This window comes from Acanthopagrus latus, chromosome 13 (assembly GCF_904848185.1).
Source record: "Acanthopagrus latus isolate v.2019 chromosome 13, fAcaLat1.1, whole genome shotgun sequence".
Lineage (NCBI taxonomy): Eukaryota > Metazoa > Chordata > Actinopteri > Spariformes > Sparidae > Acanthopagrus > Acanthopagrus latus.
The window spans coordinates 7,436,538-7,455,686 of NC_051051.1; the positions used below are offsets into that span (position 1 = coordinate 7,436,538).

At 42.2% G+C, this 19,149-nt stretch overlaps 2 protein-coding genes across 4 annotated transcripts; one reads left to right on the forward strand and one right to left on the reverse strand.

Moving 5' to 3' along the window:
• Positions 1 to 6,736: 6,736 nt before the first annotated feature.
• si:ch211-215c18.3 lies at positions 6,737 to 11,504 on the reverse strand. 2 transcript variants are annotated; one of them, XM_037120645.1, is made up of 4 exons: positions 11,272 to 11,504; positions 10,763 to 10,890; positions 9,533 to 9,880; positions 6,737 to 9,457 (listed from the first exon to the last, which is right to left on the reverse strand). In XM_037120645.1, the coding sequence occupies exons 2-4, from the start codon at positions 10,833 to 10,835 to the stop codon at positions 9,351 to 9,353; spliced, it is 528 nt and encodes a 175-aa protein (XP_036976540.1). In that variant the 5' UTR covers positions 10,836 to 10,890; positions 11,272 to 11,504; the 3' UTR covers positions 6,737 to 9,350. The 2 variants fall into 2 exon arrangements, with proteins under 2 accessions (XP_036976540.1, XP_036976541.1); XM_037120646.1 differs by lacking the exon at positions 11,272 to 11,504 and having other exon boundaries at positions 10,763 to 11,155.
• Positions 11,505 to 13,330: 1,826 nt separating this feature from the next.
• On the forward strand, positions 13,331 to 17,832 carry thy1 (Thy-1 cell surface antigen). 2 transcript variants are annotated; one of them, XM_037120644.1, is made up of 5 exons: positions 13,331 to 13,623; positions 15,258 to 15,330; positions 15,899 to 15,942; positions 16,119 to 16,442; positions 16,541 to 17,832. In XM_037120644.1, the coding sequence occupies exons 3-5, from the start codon at positions 15,912 to 15,914 to the stop codon at positions 16,645 to 16,647; spliced, it is 462 nt and encodes a 153-aa protein (XP_036976539.1). In that variant the 5' UTR covers positions 13,331 to 13,623; positions 15,258 to 15,330; positions 15,899 to 15,911; the 3' UTR covers positions 16,648 to 17,832. The 2 variants fall into 2 exon arrangements, with proteins under 2 accessions (XP_036976539.1, XP_036976538.1); XM_037120643.1 differs by lacking the exons at positions 13,331 to 13,623; positions 15,258 to 15,330 and having other exon boundaries at positions 15,538 to 15,942.
• The last annotated feature ends 1,317 nt before the right edge of the window (positions 17,833 to 19,149 follow it).

A 19,149-nucleotide genomic window follows, 5' to 3' on the forward strand; every position in this document is an offset into this window, starting at 1 on the left:
CACATAAATGGCATTTGACCATGACGTAGTTAGAATGTGCCTGTGTATGTAACTCCCATCAAATATACACATTAAAGTGTGTTTGCAGGGCTTGGGGGGTACTACTGCAATATGTGAAAGTCGTTCTGGAAAGCCTTTTGTGGATCCAGAGGAAGCTGCACTTAATCTGATAAATTTCTTTCACTGATTGTCAGTCAGTGGTTGAGTTGCATTGTGGGTAATGTAGGTGCCTGGTTTTTAAAAGCAGTTCACTGGTTAGCGTTGTAGTCCTCTGACACAGATAGACTCATTAACATATGATAAAAATCGATACCATGAATCAGAGATATCACCTTTTCGATTCCACACAATTTTCTTCCTTTTTACAAGATTACATGCAGCTTCCTCTCGAGCCACAAGAGGCTTTATACCACTTTTTTCACTGAATCAGCAGTACCTGTAAGACCTGTAAATGTATAAAATTGGCTGCTTTACCCTTTGCTGAGCCAAACCAGTTGTAAGCCACTGTGCTCTTATTTCAGTCAGAGAATTTTGTTTACCTGACAAAGTATTTTATGTACATTTCTCCTCTTTCTTTATTCCGTCAGTAACTTTGTGGAAAACAACCTGACCTAGCGTGCCTTGAAGTTATTATGCAACCCCCGTACGACCACAGAGCACCTTGAACAGTGCTGATAGCTGCGAGCAATGAGGCTCGTGCTGGATGGACACCCGTCATTAAGCACACATGCGGCCCACATGCTCTCAGTGAGGTCCTCGCAGGTCATGTCAGGTCACGCAGGCCAGTGAGCGCTTCAGTTCAGGGTCACTTAAGATGTGAAATGATGAAACAATAGATACGGCCAGATCAAACATGAATCTTACATGGCACAATGTAGATTGCGCTGTTGATCGGCCGCCCTTGAACAGTCCTTAGCAACATTTCCTCCAACATGCGAGACAATTATTAGTCACCATCACAGACCACATCTCACTGCCAGTTTCAATAAGTGCATCATCCAGGAAGTCAAGTTTAACACCTTCTCACTTCACCTCCTAAGCTAAGCCATCAACCTAAGCGCCTCTAAGCCTGCTTCTTTCGTTCAGATACTAGCAAAGATAAAAACTCACTAAGGCTGGTGATGTGACCATTGTCGATTTCCCAAACGGGCAAGCGTCACTCACTTCAACAGTTTTTACATAAGTGTGTGCATGTGCAAGTCTTTCTGCAAGTAAAAGCGAGCCACTGAGTCACGCAGCCGCTATCTTAAATTACCTCTGAGCCATTTACTTGTGGTGAGTGCAGTGAATGAATGAAACGAGTTGTTGTGGATTCACATTAGCTCAGTGAACAAAAACATGTTGTACCTCCAACACACCACCTACAAATAGTTTCCAGGATGGGCTGCCCAGTTAAAAGCTCCCCAGCTTCTCCACAACCTTCGATCACTATCAGGGCACATTTTCCCTCCGCTGCACTGTGGCTCCCTCCTTCTCCACAGTGTCTTGACTAAATTGCATAGAGTGAGCAGTGACCTGGTTTCCTGTTTTTTGGGGCAGTTAATTATTGTTTTACATTACGTTTAAACAGATTGAGGTTCTCTTAAAGGGGCATTCTGATATTTTTAAACCTGGGCCATATTTTCAAATATTTGGTGTGCAAACTGTAACAGTCGGAGTTATTGAATGTAGCGCCACTAGGTGGCGCCTCCTTTTGTTAAGTGGATAATGTAACCTGTACCTAGAAGAGGAGTTGATATACTTCCACTCCACCATGCGTGGCGATGCCGCCAGCAGAGCAAAGACCCCTTTTTATTTCATTTTATTTTATTTTGTGATGTGTTGGTGTAGGACCCTTGGCCTGTGTTTGTAAGTGCATGTATGCATGTAACAACTAGTGCTGTAGAGACCTGGCTTGGCATGGTCTGTGAGTTATAGAGGAATAAAAACATGTGCAGAAATCCCACATGATGCCTGCCATGTTGTTGAGCTAACCGGAGCTACCGCCATTGGAAGCAGATCATAACCTTCCCCTTCACCGACCATGTTACAAAACGACTAATATAAAAGTATAAAAGGGTTTTGAAATTGGTCCAGCAGAGCGCCTCAGTGGATTACACGTTTGTCTGTCTGTTGGGTGCTCGAGATTAATTTGTGGTCAATAGAAAAATGTAGCTTCTTATCAAAGATGGACAAGAGATTTTTATGAAGAAAGCATTCTTCAAATGTTGATGTGCGAACTTTTACCTGCAATTTCCTTTAACTTCAGCAAAAAAGACCTCAGTCGATCTTATGAGTTACATTAATATACATTCTGAAGGAAAAGATGATCCATAATTATAGATCCAATAGCTGATGAAACAACTTTTAAAAAATGATGCAGTACGCATGAAGAAAAATGCAAAGCAATGAAATGAGACACGGATGACAATTAAGAACCTTTGCCATCAGATCCAGACTACAGTCTAACGGGGTTGTCGCTGATCATCTGTGACATTTAGCTGCTGGCTGAGTTGAGCACTCAGGGCACGAACAGGCTTGCAACCCATGACAAGCCACAAATGCCGAATCACTTCCAGGAAACTGATAAGAATTTTATAGTTGCAAACTTGAACGAATTATCTTCAATGTGCTGTGTTAACCTCAAGTTTTTTTCTCCATAATACATAAAAAAAGTGTTAAATACCGAGTGACATAGGACAGAAAGCACGGCGTTGTAATTTCTCACCATCTATTCATTCTTTGGTTCTTGTGAAACGTGACAAACTTGATGTCCGTGATAAGAGTCATTTCCTGTCAGAAATGAGGCCACATTACAGCTACAGTACGAGTCATGTGCGTGCGTACAGGAGCGAAGTTCAGTATCTATAACTTAGTCTGATCAAGCTGATCCATTTAAAAGCGGAATGACTTTAAAAGATTAGAGTTATTACATTATAAACCATTAACACTTTGTTACTCAACAATTATTACACCATCTTATCCTTTGCTTGGTCATCATATGCCTGTTTCAGTACACAGCAGCAGATCTGAAAGGCGTAGCTGTCATGGGGATACGTGCATTTGAGTCCCCATCGCGCCGGTCGTCCAACTTGTTCTCTTGATATATCTAGTTTAACACACTCACCCTGCCCTGCTTCACACACAATTAATCCTGCAATGAGAGGCATTCGAGGGGAGGCACATCACAAAGACGCTAAAGTGGTTCTTTCCAGAGCCGCCGGGTCACGTCTGCCGCCTGACTGGTCAATAAGGTGTATTAGGAGACACTAAGTGGGCGGCTGAGTGGGGTTAGAGGGATGCCCGCTGTCAAATATTTGTTTGACCGGGTCATGTCTCTTTAGCCTCGTCGGTCACCAGACGTACTCTCTAACATCTATATGACCAGACTTGCACTGAATATCAAGTGAGGATTAAAATGCCCATACCTTCTTTTTCCTCACTGTGTGCTCAGACAGAAGGCAAGGCCTGAATGCCAGGGTTTTGTGAATCGGCATCATAAATATACAGAGATTGAAAAAAAAAGAGAGGCTTGTGGTAACGTAATGTAGAGAGGTAGAAAGTCCTCTACACACAAGGCCAGCACACCTTTTTGTTGGCTAACTCACGGTGCGTAACTTTCTCTCTGAGCAAGGTGTAAAGATTAATACCACCCCATTTACTCTAACGCTAGAAACTACGGCTAGATAGCTAATTAATTGGAATCAGTGGGAAACGGGGAAGCAGCTAGCTAGCCATGCTCTGTTATAAAAGAATAAATCAATATACAATAACGTGCCTACTAACTCAGCCTTCTAATCCAAAATTCACTCAGAGAGAGTAACGCCCACTTTCTTGAGCTTGCATTAGTGGCGCCAGTTTGACTGTCAGCACCAAACAGCCAACGTGGCTAGCTGTTAGCTATTAGCTCAAAACTGGCCGACCGACTGCTTCATGTTAGCTTGGTGGTGTCAATTCTCTCAACTGTCAGCATGCAAAAGTTGAAAGATATGTTAAACCTCCTTTTCTTTTAAACTTTTAGGTACAGAAACACTTAGCTAGTAAACATGATTATCAATGACATGAAACTCAGTGTTCATTAATACGTTACACCTGCGGTTTGTGAAGGTTGATACGACTCTTCCCTCCATCTTAAAAATAAAATGTCGAGACTACAGTATTGCCTGTGAGTAACCTATAGTTCTCTAAGCTGTCACTACTGATCTGTTAACGTAATGAAAGATATGCTGTTTGTTCCACAAGCATTACCTCACGACACAGATGTGGTGGAAAGGTGTCCTTCTGTGCTACCACTCCTGCTTGATGATCCTAACTGACTCATAGAAAAAGCAGCAGAGCCTCCATTAACATCTGCATGGGGTGGAAGATGAACTCTTGTTTAACGCATATCAGAGACGATGGAGATGATTCCTGCCATGCTTGTGTAAATAAGATGGACCTTTTGATGATAGCTTCTCCCAAAGGGGGGTGATGGCCTGGAGGAGCATCACAGCGAGCTGGGGCAGGGCTAATTTATTAGCTCGGCCCCGGCACAAAGCCAGGAAATTAGGGGGTTTGGACCACTGGAGCTGTGCTAATATAAAAGGCAATATGCACAAGCACGCCCAGCGTCAGGCCTGCAATACATCTCTGCATCTGGCCGGGATGAAGATTAATTCATGATGAGATTAACCCGTCGACAGGTGATCAGCCCCGTCATGTGATCCTTGAACGGTAAACAGGAAATCCGGTTGGTCAGGATTTTAAACACTTCTCCAATAAAACGTTCCTACAAAAAGGAAGTTACAGTATGTTTAGTTTGGTTGATGGGCAAAAACAGTAGAGATGCCTTAAACAGGGAGAAGGTGGCTGATGAAATGGCAAAATAAAACTCCTGCAAGTCCATTTACCATTTAACATTTTTTGATATTTGAATGGTTTCGGTAGCTGAAGGCATACAGAGCTAGTAGTTGACCAATTAACGTACGCAACAGGATAGAATTAAGGATCACAATAGCAAGATCAGAGTTGCTGAAATTGGGTCTTGAAACGTAAGAGTCAATAGAACCCACCAAATGTTTCTGTTTACAAAAGGGAAGTTGAATTAATTACAAAAACATATTTTATAATATCGTAGATTATAATATTCACCTATGCCATATTGTTTATGTGTGGTTAAAGATGCTCTGTAAAGAGAGAGCTTTGGATCCTGGGGACCATTTTTGCCTTTTAACTACAACACAAAAACACATTTTATCTCGAGGTAACAAAATAACAAGCTAATATATTGTAATTAGTTTGTTACCTCAACACCTGATGTTGACAGGTTTCTAAATAAATCTTTGCAAGTATTCCTTATCTCCATCATACAGTAACAGTTCATACTCAACATGTTCCACTTGAACTACAAACTACAAGAAGAGCAGATTTTGGTGCTCACTGTGGTGACGTCAGACTCGAAGGCTGTTTATAAGGACAGGAAGCCGAGCGCAGCATTTTTATTTGTTCCTTCAGACAAAGAGCTTGATGTTATTTTCATATTCCAGCGGTTTATCTGATGTGTTTATCTTATTATCACAGGAAGTGGAGCTGGAGTTCCCGTTACTTTTTCAAACTTCTTTTTGGACAGTCATACCAACATCGAGACACCTGAAAAGCATCAACATCCAATCATTTTCATGCAGCCTGAGATGGCAGCTTTCACAACCTACATCTCCCACATCACAGTTAGAATTGTGTGTGTGTGTGTGTGTGTGTGTGTGTGTGTGTGTGTGTGTGTGTGTGTGTGTGTGTGTGTGACAGAGAGAGAGAGAGAGAGAGAGAGAGAGAGTGAAATAGAGACAGAGAATATTAAGCATTGCGCTGCTTAAGGGCTGCAACTGAGCAGCGAGAGTTTTCCTCACCTGACCTGGATTTCTGCCTAAAACATCTTGCGGCAACTGCACCCAACGTTTCAGCTTTTACTATTTTTTTACTATTTTATATTACCATCGTAATTTACGGTTATGCCAAGGTGGAGCTAAATAACACTTGTTTAACTCCTGCTAGAGACTGATCGATGACAGATCACCATACAAGTTGACCTTTTGTTTAAGGTGATCAGCGTTTAATATGCTGTCTGTGCTGTGTTAGATGGTGAAGTTAAGCATGACGTGCAAGTGATAAGTGACACTCCACTAGTGCACAGATGTAACTGTTCATTTTTCATTTTTCAAGTTACTTCAGCTAATAAATAAGAATACCAGCACCACAACACTGAACAGACTCCACTGTTGGAGCTAAATTGTATAACCTTTATATATAACAGGTAGGGAATCAATAATATATATATATATATATATATATATATATATATATATATATATATATATATATATATATATATATATATCATTGATTTATGTTTTTTGGTGGGCTGTCCAAATAGTGGGTGCAAAACAAGGGTTCCCTCTGCAGGGCGAAAGCTGGAAGTGCCACCACCAGCAGAACCCAAGTGCTGTGATGCCATCTAGTGTTGAAGGGAAGCTGTGCTCGATACACAAACAGAGCTCAAGGTTTGAGAGTAAACTTTCATTCCAGTTGATTTTCATGCTGTTTGGGTTACTGTTTTTAGGGTCTTGGGGAGTGTTTATCCCAGCATGCATTAGGCAACAGGTAGGGGATTACTTTGCTTGGCTGGTATATTTCAGTTGTCCTTAATAAAGGCAGATTATTTTATTAGCAACAGAGGTGTGTTGAGAAAAAAAGACAAGACAGCTTTATTGTGCATAACCTTTATTCGTTACTATAGTTCTGCTATAGCTCTTCATACACCTTTGGTGGGAGGAGAACACAAACCAAACAAGCTGACTTCCCTATTTGAAAAAATATAAAGACATCTTTATTACAAGTAAAACACTACTTGGCAAATAATACTGATCAGAGCATAAAAACAGAAAAGAAACGCAATGTGGACGCAATTATTGTTAAAAAAATGTGACATGAATGGAAAACAACAGCACTGAATGAAGTGAGCAGCATTGTTTAAGCAGTGTATGTTTAGGCTGCGTGTGGAAGGCGTGTACACTGTAAACATGAAGTGTTCAAATCAAGCAGCTCTCGAAAGAGCACATAAAGCTACGACATTCTTTCATACTGCACACAGACTGCCTACATTATGTGCGTGTACATTAAGACATGCGTACTTGTGTAAGAGGAGAGCGGCGTCTGTTTTAAAGCTCCTCTCCAGTCAGACTTTTTTTTTCCTTCATGTTCCCACATTTGAATGTTTGAGCTTCACTGTGTGGAGTGACGTACGTGGCGAGTTTGACACTAGTCACCTGTTTTCTTGTTCATCTACTCACACCGTAAATATTCTCTGTTTTAAGGGGCGGGGCCTACAAGCATGATTTGTGACATCACAAATAGTTTGGAATCAAGTCCTGCCCCCAATATTCAGCTAACACAAGTGTGCCGTGGAAACCTGAAGCCTCCAGTGCATAAACACTGAGAGTGGACTTTACGGTGACAGAGGAGACGTCTTGTGTTCAGCAGTTAGAGGTAATTCTTGAAATTTTGTTGGGTCCATAATGGTTGTTTTGTTTAACTCCTTGTAACAATTCTGACAAGATTTGTCAGCAGTGGAACAACGGCGCTATCACGTGGTATCTGTGTTTTGTCCGTGTCGAGAGTCTTGGTAGTTGCCAGTTTGTGGAAGGAAAAAACAACAACATAAAAACATGCTACACTGCACTGACATTAGCTAGCTAGTGTTAGCAACTTTAACTTTTGCAATGTCAACATCAGCTTGCTAGCGTGAGCGTTGTTATCGTTAGCTAGTGTTGGCAACGTTGACGATTGCTAGCTAGTGTAAGCAACGTTAATGTTTGCAAGCTAACATTAGCATTAGCTTGAGGGCGGCAGATGATTAGAACAACAGCAGTGTTGTGACTTGAATGCAAAGGCAGGGGAGATGGAAGGCCGTGTTCACTGGCTCACAGTTAGCGACAACAACTTGAAACTTTTAAGCTGAGCAGGAGGGAGACGGAGTGGATGGAATTTTAAGCATTTTAAAAGCTAATAGATAGATTTGTTGGAAGCACATAAACAGTCAATGTATGGTGTTTTACATACTGTACATCAGAAAACATTTCTGGATCTTATCATTAACATGCCAGGATTATAACAGTGAATATTTACTGTTCTCGTCACAAACTCTCTTGGCAATAACTGTCTGTCAGTCATTACTTGAACTGCATAAGAAACTCATTCGGCTGTAAGGCTCCAGAGCTAAAGCCTGCACCTCGTCCACAGCCTTAAACATTCTTTGCAAGCTAGCGAGCTAACACATCCAAATGTTTTAAACATTTATATGTCTTTTTAGGCTATAGGGCAGATAAGCATCAGAGCACCGAGTGAAAATGACATGAGAGTCTTTTTTTCCAAAGGTCTTCAAGTAAGGAATAATCATCACAATCATGGTATTTGCTTTGTTATTGCTGTCTGAGGGGGGGGAACTCTGATATTGCACCGTGTTGGAGGAGAAAGAAACTTTTTGAGCTGCTTTGAGGTAAACCTCACATGGGAGCCCGGTGTACAGATGTTTAAAGGTACTGAAGGTGTCAGAGAATAGCATTAGCTAGCAGGAGAGGCAGTGTTTGAGCAGTTATTCTTTACTATTACTCAATAGCCGTATTAGCCACCTGAATACCTGTTGAGGTTACATACTATATATATATATATATATATATATAGTTGAGCAAACTAGTGAGACTGCAAATTATTATAAGTTGGTGAACTGACGGATGATAAACCGCATTATTTTTTATCTTTTAATGAATGCTGTAATAAACCCAATCAAAAGGCTCTTGCTATACACTTAAGTGCGCATAAACAAACCTATGTGTTCTCAGAACAGCAATAAGGTGCAATATAAATCTATAGTAAGCATTTTTTTCTTTAAAAATAGAAAACCACAAAATTAATATTCATTTGGCTATAATGAAATTATTCCTCGAACAGATGAGTCCCAGTGAATCTTATTTACAGGAGAGACCTGATCGAGAAAACAGATTAAAATCTGCTCTTCATGATAGACGCTATAATAGAAAATGATGCATTTATCTGCAGTGTCTTTAGTTTGATAGCATCATAATTTCTTTACCCTTTTAAAGACGCGGTGAAGCGATGGTCTTCGAGGTACAGTGGTGAGAGATGAGGTCTGTACATAGAATCTCTCACACCTAAAAGATAAGTTTTTTTTAAAAGAGGAGTCAATCTTATTTATTTAGAGCTGTTTTCATGGCTTCTACTCTCTGCCTCAAAATAAAAATCATAGAAAATAAAATCGTCTGCATCAATCACAAATCATGTAGGAAAGGTCCACTGAGTTGTTACCCAGTCAAAGGGAGAGTTCATGGACTCAGGAGACCCACGGCCACAGGAAGTGACATCACCAGTGACAAAAACCAGGGCGCTGATTTGAACATCACGCTGATCGCAGAGCAGATTGGAAGAATCCCTGCAAGAGAAGCGGAAAAACGACTTCAGATGTTGTTTCGGACCAGAGTGAGAATCTGAGGCGAGCTGCACTCACTGTGATGGACGGCCATGCTGTTCTCCTTCCAGCTGTTGCCCTGGTAGACCCTGCAGGTGTAGGTGAAAGGCCTCTCATCAGCCAGAGGGGCCCAGGTGAGGCGGCACAGGGTGGGAGAGACCAGGCTGACGTTGCTCCTCCTGCGGTCCTCCGTCGACACGTAGACAACAGCATTGGGGTAGGTGCTGCCCACCAGCCGGCTGTCCTGCCGGTACTCACAGTAGGGCCCGGGGACCTGGTAGGTGGCTGGAAACTCACAGTCCACCCTGACGTTCCGCTCCAGGTAGGTGAGACATGGAAACATCTGGGGCCCGCGCGGAGTGAACAGGAAGTTTGTCACTGAGTTCACTGAAAGAGATGTAAACAGGAAGTTAATGGCATGATTTCTTATTTTCTTAATGAAAAAGTAAAAAAAACAAAAAAAAAACAACAACAGTCACTTAAACAGAAACTAAACTTAAAGGGCAACTCCACCAATTAACTCCAGAGGAACCTTGCATGTAATCTGATAAATTGCCTCCAGTGATGTCACTCAGTGGTTAAATTGCATTGTGGGTAATGTAGTCGCCATGTTTTGAAAAGCAGTCCATGTTATATTATGTCATGTTGTTACCGTTTAATGGCAAAGAGAATTTACCAGATAATGTTGGCTGCTGCTTTAACATTGTGGTGCTAAGTGGGCTTCATGAGTAAAGGCCTCATTCTCAATCTCATGCAGAGATTTTCCATGTTTAATATACAAGTTATTTCCCTGTGATCAATTCTAAAATGGTTATCATTACATCTAACTCCACCCACTGTGATCCATGTTGAGAAAATGAGGAACACAGAGATTTTGGTGTGATGTAACCTTTCTTACCATCTCCAGATCCATTCAGTGGAAAAGCAGGCAATAATAACCGGGGTTGCCGTTTGTAAACTTCTACATGTGCTATTACATAATCCTCATGAAACTTTACTGATCTCTGTGGTGAGACTGGGTAATGACACTTTTGCTGCAGCATCGTGGAACTTTTGTCCATCTGTCCCTGACAATCTGGACTTAGACTCACATGAAACATTATGCACAACAGAGACATTTTATCATCACTCACAATAAATCTAAATGTCAGTGCCTGGCATCAAATAGACTTCTAAATCCAGGCATGTCTCTTCTGTGCCGCAGACATGATGGCAGTCTGGTATGACATGGTATGGTATGAAGTGAATTTAAAAGAAAGTGTTACATACTGTGTACAGTCTGATGCGTCATCATTATCCTGCCGAACAGGAGACAGGCCACGGCCAGAAGGTGCAGCTCCATGTCGGCTGGAATCTGTCCGGTCAGATCAGTAACCTTGACTCCCGGCTGCTGTCACCTGGCAGGAGTTCAACACGGGACACCATGAAGGAAAGGCTGAAACATGCAGACCTGGAGCATCAGTGATGGAAACTCAAGATGCTCACATGCAAGCCTTACAGCCGCAGCATGTAATGTGTGGGCAGTGCCTCCACTGGCGCAGTGTCAGCGGGCCCCGGTTCTGTCCCGCCTGCAGCCCAAAATGCAGATCGGACAACGCCCATGCAGCAAAACTCAGCTCCTCTATATGCGCACATCTTTTTATTTATTTATTTATTTACTGCAGGTGAAACAGCCATGCAGACATGCTCCAGACACATGCAAAACCCGCCGCAAAAATGTCAGATTTCCCCATCCTGACGTGATTTATCGTCTCTGCGGTGGAGACGGCCGCTCTTACCTGGTGCTCGGTGGTCGCTGTCCCGGGGCTGAGCTGCGCCTGTGTGCCGGTATGCGGAGCAGCAGCCGCAGCAGAGCAGAGCAGAGCAGCGCTGACTTTTGACTGAGGATGCAGTTATGTCTCCGTGCGTCCTCACTCAAACACACGCACACATCCCTGCACACACCGGCTGTTATCCTTAAAAGACCCCGCAGATCATAGCAGGGACCAGGAGCAGCCCAGTTCATGGGGCTGGAAATAAGTTTCTTACTCCTTTCCAAAGTTAATGCTCTGATTGGGGATTATTTATTATTTTTTTTATTTAATTATCTCGTCATATATGACTCATGTGTGTTGAGGAGGTGGTAGTAAGTCTTTACACAAGTCTTTTGTTGGGGATCTGGAACTTGGCAAGCAGCCAATCAGTTTGCTTTAAAACATCAGCACCACTCTCACCCTGGTCCTTGTATTTTTGGGGGAGGGAGAGGGGGTTGTCATATCTTGGTGCAGAGGAAGAGTTCCCTCTGCAGGACATAAACTGGAAGCACCACCACGAATATGACGAAGACAACAGTCAGTGTTCTGGTGACATCTAGTGTATAAAAGAGACATTCAGCCCTGGAGGTGCAGTGTTTCAGGGAGCTGATATCATTGATTGTTTTTTTTCTTTTCTTTTTTTTTTCTGCAGTATTCTCACCACTGAGATGGACTGAGGATGAAAATATCAGTATCACAAGTATTCCTTTGAACAGCTCATTGAAGCGTGAATGACTCATTGCATCTCCACTGTGACTGGCATCTGTCAAATTAGATCAATAACTTTCCACGTCATCAGGACCTGGCAGAGTTCAACATGGAGTACAGTTACTGATTCATTTAGAAAAATCCGAGAAGCTTTCAACCTGCATAAAGCCATGAAGGAAACATTCAATCAGAGAGCAGACTACACCACACAGTGTGATACTGTGGCTAACTGGAACAATGATACCAGGCCCGGATGTTCTGTCATGACTGCAGCCCAGTGCAGGCTGCAGATGAAACTACACCAATGCAGTGTCTTTACTCTGCGTGGTGGGTCAGTGGGACGTATGAGGTATGGGAAATGTATTTTGCTGTAAAGATCCATATGGATCAATCAACACTACTATCCCATTATGTAACCCCTGGTTATGCAGTGAAAATGAGGGTTAGAAACACGCTATATTCTTTATGGAAGCATATGCATGGACATGTGTACTGTATATATGGCATGTTTATATCATATTGTCATATATTTAAAGGGGCACTGTGTAGCACTGAGGAGAAATTCACACTCAAGTCAAAGAAAAGGTCTATAACTGACTAAATGAGCTGTTCTCAAAAATAAGGTCGCCGGAATAGTGTTTGAAGCTAGAAAGCTGGCAGGGTCCGCCACATATAAACAGTAAGTAAAACAGTGTGACATTGTGTCCTCCTTTAAGGCCAGTTTGTGTATTCAGCCATGAAAAGAAAGAGAGTTTGTTTATATAGTTTGTTTAGGCATAGAAAAAAAAAGTTGTCCCAGTTGTCCGGCAGAACGAGAGCATCAAATCTCTCCAAAACAAGCAACGTCAGCTACGATAACATTGACTTTATATTGTTATAAAGGGGAAGAAAAACAAAGAAAATGAACACACACATGGAAACTGATTTTTTTTTCTACCAGCATGGAGCCGCAGTTTCCGATGGATCTTAAAGATCTATGACTTGGTAGTGTCCTAATCAATGCTTTGTGCAGTTTTATAGTATTGTTTAAAGAAAATAGTGAGCATGATGTCCTGTAGTGTGTGCCACTGAAGGTGAATGGATGGGGTTTCATCTGCAGTGTATAAATGGCAGCATCCAGCAGAGGAGCAGCAGGGATCACACCCACAGAATCTCCAGTGAGTGAATACTGCCGGGAGGAACGACTACTCCTGCTTTCTCTGCTTTCGAACGTCAAAAAGGGAGGAGACTTAAATATGACAACATGAAGCATTAATATATCAAATAAAATGAAATGTTAAATTGCAGACACCCCCTGCTCTCGCTGTGGTCTGTGCCTCTCAGAGAGCTCTGCAACGCATCTGTCAGTGTCCTTGGAGAGATTGCTTCAGCATGGCAGTTGTTCAGCAACTGTCCAAGAAAGACCTTGAAAAAAATGGATGAGCAGTGTGAAGAGGAGACAGCGAGAGGATACAGAGACAGGATACAGGGGATACAGTAAAAGATGACAGTGAGAGTGGATACAGTACTAGGACGCAGAGGATACAGAGAGAGGATACAAAGGATACAGAGAGGATACAGTAAGAGGATACAGAAAGAGGATACCAAGGACACCGTGACAGGATACAAAAATGAAACAAAGAGGATACAGTGAGAGGATACAAAGGATACATAGAGAGGCTAGAGAGGATACAGAGAGAGAATACAGAGAGAGGCTAGAGAGGATACAGAGAGGGGATACAGAGAGAGGCTACAGAGGATACAGAGTGAGGATACAGAGGATACAGAGAGAGGCTACAGAGGATACAGAGGATACAGAGAGAGGATACAGAGGATTCAGAGGATACAGAGCGAGGATACAGAGGATACAGAGTGAGGATACAGAGGATACAGAGTGAGGATACAGAGAATACGGAGGGAGGCTACAGAGGATACAGAGGGAGGACACCGACGATACAGAGAGAGGATACCGAAGACACAGAGGATACAGAGAGAGGCTACAGGGGATACAGATAGAGGATGCAGAGGATACAGTGAGAGGATACAGAGGATACAGATAGAGGATACAGAGAGAGGCTACAGAGGATACAGAGAGAGGCTACAGAGAATACAGATAGAGGATACAGAGGATACAGAGAGAGGATACAGAGGATACAGAGAGAGGCTAAGAGGATACAGCAAGAGGATACAGTGCGAGGCTACAGAGGATACATTGAGAGGCTACAGAGAATACAGATAGAGGATACAGAGGATACAGAGAGAGGATACAGAGGATACAGAGAGAGGCTAAGAGGATACAGCAAGAGGATACAGTGCGAGGCTACAGAGGATACAGAGAGAGGCTACAGAGAATACAGATAGAGGATACAGAGGATACAGAGAGAGGATACAGAGGATACAGAGAGAGGCTAAGAGGATACAGCAAGAGGATACAGTGCGAGGCTACAGAGGATACATTGAGAGGCTACAGAGGGAGGATACAGAGGATACAGTGAGAGGATACAGAGGATACAGTGAGAGGATACAGAGGATACAGAGGGAGGCTACATAGGATACAGTGAGAGGATACAGAGGATACAGTGAGAGGCTACATAGGATACAGAGAGACAATTGAGTGGTTCTAGCTGAGTGGAATGTACCATTGATATTTAGATAAACATAAAGTCATATTATATATTCATGAAACAACTGAAGGAACATGAAACAGTGCTTGCACGTCACTGAAGCTTTGAACTTTTCCTGCCAAGTTTCGTAGTCTAACTTTGGGGCATTTTTCGCTTTAATATAGTTATTAATGATTTTATTTTTGTGGGTGTAAATAGATCTTCCAATAGTAGCTGCCCAGTAGATCGTCAGGACATTAGTTGACTTGAATGTTCTGTGTATTTGTTTTTAATATGTATTTATTTAAATTTATGTTGGTGAAAGTACAGCCTAGCTGAGAACCTGCTGACGCGTTTCATATTTGCACGCTGAATGATTAAATGTAGAACAGCTGCTGAGGCGTCTCAGCTTATCAAACCCTCATCACAACGGTTTCCCCACTCCGTCTCATCTGGCAACCTGAATTTAATCTTTCAGTGTGTGGCCAGAGGTTTGTGTATTGACATGTGATACTCTGGTAAAACAGAGTGGGGGGAATCAATAAAAATCCTTACACAATACTGAGAAACGTCCCCAAAGTCCAGCGGAGCAGCATTTTCTCCCCCCTTTCTCTCTCTCCCACTCCCCTCCCTCTCTGTCCTGCCTCCCTCCTTCACTCTCTCCTCTGTTTCTTCTATAAGCCGACCTCTACTGTATCTACCCCTGGCATCACACTGCAGAGCACTGAGGGAAGCTCAAACTGCATTAGACAAGGTGAGAATGATTCATGTTCTGTGATTATTCTGGATTTGAGCTATGGTTAAAAAAAAAAAAAAAAAAAAAAAAATCAAAACATTTTGAACAATGCTTTTCTTTGAGTCTGCATGCAATATTTGGCTTAACACTGGAGTCAGCACTAGAGCAAATGTGAATGAAGGCGAGAGTGGGTTTGCATCAAGCAGGGCGGAACTGCTTCATGTGTTTATTTAATATATTGAACGTAAGTGGACAAATAATCAGCCTGTGTTCCCCCGGGAGAGGCTGAGCACAGAAAATGTGTCAATGTTGGCAATTTACCAGTGAAGTTTGCAGGCAGGCTTTACTCCGCTGTTCAGTATCATGGGACAGCGACTCTTCTACAGTAACCTCTGTGGGTTTGCATTGAGCTGCAGAAGTGTGGTATCATGTCTCTGATATCTGACCCCCCGCTCTTTACAGCATGGTCAGCTTTATTTGATTTGAATCTCAATAATGCTGGCCGAGGAAAGAAAAATAGACAGGCTCGGTTCTGGTGTCATTTTGCTCTGACTCTTCTTCATCCGATATCTTCTTTTTCTCTCAGGGAAGTTGGGAGAATGTTCCTCCTCGCCACAATTTTACTTTTTGGTAAGATCATACACACGTCATGTAATATCATTAGGAAATATTTTCATATTCACACGTTTTTTCCCCTTTTATTATGAAAGCATTTGTCATCTGAGTGTGTTTCTGACCAGGATCAGTTGTGTTTCTAATGTTTGGTGGATATCTGATCTGATCTGTTTGTGTTGTACCACACACAGGCTTTGCATCAGCCCAGAAGGTTATTCAGCTGAACTACTGCTCAATAGACGAGCACAACCTCCGGATGGATTGCAAATATGCGCTCCCCCCTGAGGCACCGGAACCTTTCTGCAAATACACGAATGGCGAGAGGCTCTTTGACACCACCGACCCAGACGAGGAGCAGCACGCCCCCTTCAAGAAACGCGCCAAGGTGCGCATATTCCCAGGCAACATCTGTCGCCTGCTGTTCAAGAACCTGCCCAATGGCAAGTCCAACTTCACCTGCAACATCAAATATGCCAACTCAGCCGTTGCAACCAAAACTTCAGTGGTGGATAAAAGTAAGCCGCCTGTGCTCGTTAGTATTATTTTAGGTTATGAGTGACTGCCAAATCAAAACGTTCCTCCTTCTGAACCTGCATTATTTCTCTTATTGCAGTGCTCCTCCTCCCCTGCTCGGCATGGAGTGTCCTGTTACAAAGCTGCAGTGGCCTACTGCTGACCTTGATGACACTTCCCATGCTGCTGGAAATTCACTGGCTGTGAACAAGGCGCCAAACTGCTGCATACGTTAACACTGCACCCATAATCATCCGGTGATTGGACTCTCCTGAAGTTGTGCGTGTGCACGAAGTGCAATGAGTTGAACCGAATGTCGTACAGTATACGTTTGGTACGTCACAGGCCTTGCTTACCCTGCATCGTGCACTCAATACTAAGCACACACAGTACTACAGCATATACTTTATACTCTAAAGTACGCTCACATATAAACAATGTACAATAGAAATCTACAGAGCCTATTGATTTCTGACAGTGCCTGACAAGGGCGATGAGTAATAAGCATGAATGTGACTTAATCTTACAACTGAAAGTATATATTCTGTAATATTTAGTATGTAGATTGAATGATTTTAGCTGTTTTATTTAATAGAATGAAAGCTAATGTGCATTTAGCCTTCAGTTTTAATCACAAGAACTGAAGAACCGTCTATGAGGAGGGCAAATGTCAGAGATTTTAAAACTAAACTTGTCTCGAGGTGGCTCAAAAGTGATGCAACGTTGCACCCCCGCAACATGACGTTACTGCAGAGTTTCATCGTTCTTTAAGGTAAGCAACCTATTATGCCTGACTGAAATCTGTCCCCTGTGTCTCTTCTTGGCTGCCAAACGATGAGGGTGGGATAGAGGCGACCTTCTGCCACAGAGGTCTGCCAGGGGAAGATTGTGTTGTGTTTGTCGATAAGATCCGGACAACAGAGACGGCTTTGGGAGGATTTAGTCTGATGATGAGCGGGAAAAAAAACAAAACTTAAACTGTTTATGATTGACAACTAATGGATGCACGAGCAACACAGTCTCTATTCTATTCTGGGGAGATAATGCATAAAGTCCCCCAGCGGCTGTCACAAAGCAAAACCAAAAGAAAACCTCAGTCTTTATTTCGCCTTTCACTCGTGCCTGAGACACATGATCCACGTTCAGCTGAGGCTTGTTGTCATAAACACACGGTACGTCTCTCCGCGTCTCAGTGATAGTCCTATTTGTAAATGAACACGGAACATGCTTTATATGATGCAATGTTTTCTCAGATAATGTCAAGGATTTTTACTTCTGTGTCTAGACGAGTAGGTGGTGTGTAGCCAAAGCACAATCATTTAATTGCACTGAAAAGCACTGCTGTCCTATGTACTGTATAATGACAATAAACTGAACATACCTGCATCAACAAAGAAACAACAATGCTCCTTTAATGAGACTAACCCTACCAAATCAAATGAGCTGGTGCATGAGCTCCTGCATGTGCATTATGCAGAAGGTGCTGTCAGTGTCCTGCGGAGGGCAGCACTGGGTTTAAACTGGATTGCACTTGAAAAGTGACAGAAAGAAGAAGGGAATGGTCGAGGAATACCAAAGTTCTGTCATCTGAGCAGAATTTGGAGATTAGTTTTAAGATTAAGAGAGGAAAGTCTAATTAACACAGGGTTCAAGGGTGTGACTGTGTTTTTACAATATCCTTTAAACAAATCACCTGTTAGAGTGGTTAGATTACAATCCTCTTAAATGATAACTGCGATACCACTACCATCCTACAAGACAAATGATGTAGTATTGTGGAGATTTGTCTGTGCAGAGCAAATGTTTATTCTCAACTAACAATTGGACATTAGGCTGCTAGACTGTCAGTTTCAAATGTTGACTTTACTTTAAAGAAAGTCAGGAAATCGATCACATCAATTAAAAAGTAAAGTAGACTATTAAAACGAAGTTGTATGAGCTACAAAGTTATGGCAACTTAGAAAAGTCCCTTTATCAGACTTTACAGTGTATAACAGTGTGCATAGTTCTGGGAAGGTTTTTTTTACAAGAAAGAAGAAGCTGGCTGCTGTGGGTTACCATTCAGCCATAACTGCAAAGTCAGCACTAATCAGCTCAGGCATTATTGTTCGATGATAACGTTCAAGTCCCACGCCAAAGTTGGCAAAACGTTTCCGTATGGATTTCATTTTGGGGCGGTATAATCATGTCAAAACAGGAGAGAAAAACAAAAATATCCAAAACCGGTTACCGCAAAGTTGAAAGTGCATTGTCTTAAGCAGAAGCTCTCTCTAAAAAATGTAAAATACAAAACATTTCTGGAGCTTCACAGCTAAACAGCGTAACTGAAACGAAACATGAAATGGCTGCATGCAGCTCATCTGTTGTCATCGAGGTGTCTGTGAGCCCTGAGATCCCAACTCCTCATCTATGAAGGTCACACCCTTTTTAAAGTCAAAATCTTGGATGCATGGATCCATGAGTATGACAACACATGGAGGGTACAATTATTGTGTGTAACAATCAATTTAGGACTGCTGGGAATCTTTTCCAAGCTTTTACAGACACTTGAGTATTCTGGTAGAGCCTTTTTTTAAAAATCAAATTGATTTAAAAATGCACTACTGCGGCTTTCTAGCTGAAAAGTATGTGAGTTAATATACCTGCATTACTGCATATGCAATAATAATCCCCACAGTATTTATTATCATACTATATGTTGTCAGTGGT

What these genes read in the sequence shown, in the direction of transcription:
- si:ch211-215c18.3 (XM_037120645.1), bottom strand. Translation starts at nt 10,835, where the DNA reads ATGGAGCTGCACCTTCTGGCCGTGGCCTGTCTCCTGTTCGGCAGGATA. An exon ending in GACGCATCAGACTGTACACA is followed by an intron (nt 9,881 to 10,762) that starts GTATGTAACACT and finishes CATCTCTTTCAG; the next exon opens with TGAACTCAGTGACAAACTTC. An exon ending in CAGCATGGCCGTCCATCACA is followed by an intron (nt 9,458 to 9,532) that starts GTGAGTGCAGCT and finishes CTTCTCTTGCAG; the next exon opens with GGATTCTTCCAATCTGCTCT.
- thy1 (XM_037120643.1), top strand. Translation starts at nt 15,741, where the DNA reads ATGTCTCTGATATCTGACCCCCCGCTCTTTACAGCATGGTCAGCTTTA. An exon ending in CGCCACAATTTTACTTTTTG is followed by an intron (nt 15,943 to 16,118) that starts GTAAGATCATAC and finishes TACCACACACAG; the next exon opens with GCTTTGCATCAGCCCAGAAG. An exon ending in AACTTCAGTGGTGGATAAAA is followed by an intron (nt 16,443 to 16,540) that starts GTAAGCCGCCTG and finishes CTCTTATTGCAG; the next exon opens with TGCTCCTCCTCCCCTGCTCG.